This window comes from Pyricularia pennisetigena (assembly GCF_004337985.1).
Source record: "Pyricularia pennisetigena strain Br36 chromosome 4 map unlocalized Pyricularia_pennisetigena_Br36_Scf_6, whole genome shotgun sequence".
NCBI classification, from domain to species: domain Eukaryota; kingdom Fungi; phylum Ascomycota; class Sordariomycetes; order Magnaporthales; family Pyriculariaceae; genus Pyricularia; species Pyricularia pennisetigena.
In genome coordinates, this window is record NW_021940918.1 from 2,613,366 (window position 1) to 2,619,365 (window position 6,000).

The 6,000-nt window shown below is 51.1% G+C and overlaps 2 protein-coding genes across 2 annotated transcripts; one reads left to right on the forward strand and one right to left on the reverse strand.

Annotated features, from left to right (window-relative positions):
• Positions 1 to 763: 763 nt before the first annotated feature.
• Positions 764 to 1,347, reverse strand: PpBr36_06373 (uncharacterized protein; the record flags this gene model as incomplete). The annotated part of the gene is made up of 2 exons (XM_029893518.1): positions 764 to 1,189; positions 1,270 to 1,347. 2 exons carry the CDS (start codon positions 1,345 to 1,347, stop codon positions 764 to 766), a joined length of 504 nt encoding a protein of 167 aa, XP_029746407.1.
• A 2,355-nt stretch (positions 1,348 to 3,702) lies between these two features.
• Positions 3,703 to 5,213, forward strand: PpBr36_06374 (uncharacterized protein; the record flags this gene model as incomplete). Its single annotated transcript, XM_029893519.1, has 3 exons — positions 3,703 to 3,780; positions 4,019 to 4,906; positions 4,971 to 5,213. The coding sequence occupies 3 exons, from the start codon at positions 3,703 to 3,705 to the stop codon at positions 5,211 to 5,213; spliced, it is 1,209 nt and encodes a 402-aa protein (XP_029746404.1).
• Positions 5,214 to 6,000: the final 787 nt, after the last annotated feature.

Below are 6,000 nucleotides of genomic sequence, written 5' to 3' on the forward strand. Positions count from 1 at the left end.
GTCTGTCTGAGTGCGTTCGCCTGTAATCGGAGCCGTATGACAGAATGGCACTTGGATATCAGCGTCTGATGGTGGAAGTGGAGAAGCAAGCTGAATGCGTAGGGAGGGCGCCTTGGGTACGTCGCGAAAATCCAAAAGCTGGTTCAGTTCCCCACCCAAAAACCTCAGCCAACCCTAACCCCCAATGTCATTATTGTTCAAGAGACTATGGTCCGCCCTAGAGGCCCCGACCTCAAGAGTATTGAAAGAGTTGGTGATTACTTGAGAAGATCACCACTAATCTATTGAATGTCTATATTTAGTGACTCATATCTCATCGCATCCATTCGAGGTTGTGAGGCTTTTAGGATGCATACAGTATGCCCCGGGCCACCTCCACGACCCTTCGGGCCATCCATCTTGCTGTCTTTAATACAACACATCCGCCTGTATCGAGATCTCAAAAAGCTCACCAGCCCGAGTATGTGGGAGACAACCCATTCCTTATGGCACAGAATTTCAGGAACTAATGCAATAACGCATAGACACATGCCTATGCAGCGATTTAAAACCTGCCAAGGCTCATGGCCGATTAACATTCTCTGCTGTCTTGTGTGAGTCTTTTTCGTTGCCGCATTTTGATGCTCTCTAGGGCTATGCCTGGCTGTTGTAAAAGGTAGCGAGACGGGTAGCCGTGACCAGTTGCTCCTGGCCTCCTACAACTGGTGCTGGTGTTCCTTTGCAACGTCGGCGCCGTAGCAGTGTCGGCAGAGATGTGCTTCCTTCATTCAGCAAGTGGGTTGGCGTGAATGGTGACACGTTCAATGACCACTTTCTCCTTTGGTCGGTTTTTCTTATCAACCTCGACGGCCTCCAATTTTGCCAGGGTCCGTAGGCTTTCGTCACCGATCGTCTTGCCAAAGACGGTGTTGAGCCCATCGAGATGTGGCGCCTTGTCGAATACGAGAAAAAATTGGCTTCCGTTTGTCCCAGGCCCTTTGTTCGCCATTGAAACGACACCGCGCTCGTTGTGACGCAAGGCCGGACGGATCTCGTCTTCAAAGTTGCCGCCCCAAATCGAACGACCGCCTTTAGGGTTCTCGGGTGGGGATGGGTTTGCAGGCTGGCCTGTTTGGACCATGAATCCCGGGATTAGTCGGTGGAAAGGCGATCCATCGTAGTAGTTCGAGGCACACAGGGCAAGAAAGTTCTGTGTCACGGGTCGTATGTAGTTAGCGTATGGGTACTAGATGCTTAGGAGAAATGCGGCAGCTGGGGTTTTAAACCGACCTCTGCCGTTTTGGGAACACTTTCACAAAAGACCTCGATCTTCAGATCACCTAGGTTGGTGTGCAGCGTCACGGACATGGCTGCAGTCGATTATGGGGTGCGCATCGACAGACGTATAAGCTCTGTTTAGTTCGATTACCTCAAAACAGATGCGTGCTGTGATTTGGAATCAGGAATTCAGATGACCGACATAAGTATCCGCGCCAGCTGCCAAGGTCAGATCAGGTTGGTGAAGTTGTCGTGGCGCGCGCTTCAGTCGATTGATTGATCGCGCATCGCGGGGGTTTCCGGTAGAATGGGTCCGATTCTGCGGGGACCATTGGCAGTGTAGCAAAACCCGGAGTCTTTTCAAGGGAAGGTACTTTGGTTCCGTCAAGCTTCAAGATTTGCGTGGGCGATGTGGTTTTCAAGATCCGACCGGACCTTTCCCCCTTTTTGCCTCAAAGCGGCATTGCAACAATCAGACAGCGGTATCCGGATGTTTGAGCTACGCTCGAAACGCAGGTGGGTAAGGTAGCTTCGGTCGTTTCCTGCCTGGTGTATTTTGGTCCGAATAGTGTCCCTGACGAAAAGTGGAGGCATGCAGCCCTGTTCCCCGCGGGCGGAGGCTTGGACGATGCTGATCTGACTGGGTGCTACACTGTATTGGACGCGGTCCAAAGACAGAGAAAATGATGCACTGTACATAACGCGTTTGCTTTCCTAAAGGGGTGGATCGAGTGACCGTGACTTCTACGAATACTACCGTTAGGGAAATTGTGCATATCGTCAATGCAAGTTAGAACAAAGACGCCGAAAGACTGCTCGAAAGAGAGGAGAAAGGAACTAAGAAGCTGAAGGCAAGGTCCCAGACTAAACTGGACTAGACCGGACCAGACTTAGTGCTTGATGTACCTACCATAACTATGTTCCCTGGATGAGGGAGGGAGCTTAGCTAACAAGGGGTATAATTAGACTAGGACTTTGGTCCGCCTTGCCTTGAGTCCTATGCTCCGTGCAACATGATGATGATTCACGTCACTAAAACTCAGATCAGTAAGTAACAACCTCACTAACAAATATTCGATCAACAAAAACACCGACTGAAACTGCTCAGTTGACACTGTGTTTGTATTCGGGATCGAGACAAGATTGTGCGTCTGGGTTCTGGGACAGCTTTGATCGGATTGTTTTGGATTGTTGTTTGGTTGAATGTTTCCACGAGATAAATATGGGTAAGCGACACCAAGTCTCACCAAAGAGAGGCAAAAATGGGTTTCCTGGCAACCCTAATTGTAATCCATATCATTATTCGAGATGACGTACCCAAGCTAGCGACTATCCGAGACTTCTTTTAGCCCTAGCTGCATGCGATAGGGAGCTTGGGTAGGTAAGGTAGTAGTCTATACTGAATTTGCAGGTAATTAATCATGTTTTTATCTCCTGCTGAGGGAGTCGAAATCTGCATTCAGTCTTAGCAAAACATAAATCCCGGTTCGATTGTTTGTTTGGTGTACTATGTACCGCAAGCAACACACCGACCGAGCGGGCCGCTAGTCTATCTAGTGTCATCTGCTCCAAGGCGGGCGGCTGTAGCCTAGTTCTCCACCTTGGTTCGAATACTAACTACTAGGTGGCATTGTTGCATTTTTGGGTTACCTACGTGCGAAAGCCGTTTCCATCAAATTCGGATGCTTTCCTTTGTCGTTGGGCTGTTTGTTCGTTTTATTCCGGCACCCATGTAGCTTATCGAACTAAGGCAATTAGACACCCAAACAAACAGTTTATAGTACTTGCGCCGTGTACATGGTCCTCGAACCCGGCAAATCTGCCATAAACAGCCTCGCCTACCCAGAAGCTGGTGGCTGTCCGCCCCACATTGAGAGGGGACGGATACGCACTTGATTACTCCGTACAGACTTGGTTGCGCACCGCACCTGCCTCCACTCCACCGACGGACGCCTTGTGGTTAGCACTTCATTAAGCTCCCTGTTGCTAGGCACAGCAAACAACCAACCGCCGCCGCCGTCGCTCCTAATTGCCCTCTTCCTTTGCCTCATCTCACTACACGACAGCCATCAATACTCTCGACGACCTCACCTCGACAATTTTCCTCACCAGGTTGGTTTTCACACGTCGGTCGCTCCTCAGGCGTCTAGCAATTTTGGGTCCAGCTGCAGCCCCCCCTTCACCGTCGATCTTTTTCCTTTTGGTCAAGCACTACATTTAGTCTTACGGAGACGATTCTCGAAGACGTCCACGACCACGACCACGACCACGATCACGATCACGATTATAGCGACGAGGACCACGACGCCAACGACGCCGACGTGGGCGTGTTGGCCCCTCGGGTGCTGCTTTCAATGAGGCCTTGGCCGCCGATGACGATATTTCCGCCGCCGAGTCCCAACCCCTACCGTACCCGTCGTCCCCGCCTGGGTGTATCGGAGCGGAATGGCTGCCTCAGTGAGGGTGTCAGGCCCGCCAAACAGTAGTTTCTTAATAGGCTATCCAGGAATTTCGGCAACACTGGTGAGTGTGACTCCGGTTATGGATAGTTCAGCGTGGCGCAAACTGTCGCGCAGTTATGCGATTGATGGTGGGGCCAGGCATCGCAGGAGAAATGTATCGGTGGTGAAGGTCCGACGCTGTTGACAAAACGCTTTCCTCATGTGGGCGCTCTCTGCCCTGCCTCTTGGATCCTTGCCAGTCCATTCCCGTATCGCGCACACTCCGCTAACCGCATGTGTCATGGTCGTCGCTTCAATAGCCGCGCATAGAAGGAACCGTTGAAATTAGGCCCTCACAGGGCTATTCAATGCCCGTCGCCATATCGCTGGTTAGGATATGTCTTCAAAGACGAGAGTCGATACACCCGGCTGCCGACAACATGGCCAAGAAGCACTTGGGAACACCCCGCCGTGAAACGACCGATATTGTTGGCAAGGAACATCTCCTTTTCCGGTGTCCTGACGGCAAGGAATCTGAAAATGTTATCGCCATGGACCTTCCTTTCGTCCTCTTTATCCCTTTTGGTCGCGGTGGCGAGGAGACCAACAGGAGGATTCCTCCAGCATCCCTACAGTTGCCTAGTCGAACTGCCGAGACATATTACGAGCTCATAGTTACCGTCCAGCAAGGTGCCAGCCATCAGAACAAGTACCATTTCCCCCTGCCGCTCCAGAGGTACGATACACTCTCGACGTTCGGCATGTACAATCGCCCCGAATCCAAAGTTGCGACGGCGGATAACATTGTGACGTTGGGAATCTCATTGCCGCGCTGGAGCTACGGACCACTGGACCCGATCACCGTCTACATAAAACTTGCCCCAAATCCAGACTGGCTGAACAAGGCCAAGCGGGTCACAATCAACAAGATCACTCTAAGCATAGAGGAAGAAATTACATACAACCCAGAGGGTGATGAGCCGCAGAAAAAGGTCAATAGGATTTCCAAGCACACGCAACCGGTCGGGACTAGGCTTCCCGAGGCAGGTTACACTACGAATCTTGGACTCGTGTTTCCGTCGCGAGATCTCAGAGACGCTGAAGGGGTTATGCGCCGAGGAGAGCCATCCAAGTTTCCAAATCACGAGGTGACGTCGTTCACCACGACCTCGACTCTGTACAAGGTGGAGTTCTTTCTCACAATCAAGGTTCGTTGCCACGACCCCATCATATCAGTAAACTTGGAGCAACCACGCTGACATAAATGCGAAGGCATCAATGAGCTCCGCACGTGATATTACTCTCAGACAGCCTATTGTTATCTGCCCAATGGACCAGCAAGCCTGTAAGGAGGAAATCGAGGCCATTGAGCAAGCAGCGAGGGATGCTTCACTTGTGGATCCAAATCACCCATATACGCCAGCAAAGACTATTGTGCTGGCTAGCCATGAGAACTCCCTTCGGCACCTGGGTCTTTGTATTGTGGGCGGGCAGAAGAAGCCTTTGATCGAATGAACAGACCGGGCAGAGCTCGAAGCTGCTTTGACTCGCTTAGGGAGTTGAGGAAACATTCGGCTGGCGTTCCAAAGTCAAAAGTCGAACGTCTGATTTCCACAGGGCACGCCTGCTGCCTTAAGAAGGGCCGCGCCGCGCGCTTCGACACACAAAGTTATGGCGTGCTTATGCCCAAACTGTAGCTGACATACGGTTGCCTCGGCTTCAAGGTAAACAAATAACCTTGAAGCAGCTTAGCTTGGGCTGCAGTGAAATAAAAGACGACACGAAAGTCCGGGGCAGAAGCGAAAGTTCTGGCGACGTTTCAAACTGCTCGTGAACCAAGCTGTCATCCATCGTCACCGTTGCTGCTTGGTGGCTTCACAAGGGTCCAAGGCAGGCTATGCTTCGGGTTGCAGATACGGTCAGATATAGACGGTGGCGCTGGCTCTTGTTGGTCTCGCAGTTGCCCTAGGCAGCACATTGGTGGTCCGATGTCACTCGGCTACCACTGCTGGCGTCGCACGAATAGTTATATCATCTCATGAAGCAAGGCCGGGTTGCTATGGAAAGCATCCGACACACCTATCCAGTATAGACTTTATGATCCCGCAATAATGGAGCAGGATGTTTCATCCTCCATTGTTCTAATTGGGCAACCCATGTGGTGGACCCGCTGGTTATATACTCAGACGGTTCGCGTTTTAAACACCAGAGACTTTTATTTGATACTACAGTACTTTTTTTTTCTTTCAGTGACAGATGGACTGGCACCGGTGTTCACATATCTTACTTTTTACTGTTTTTT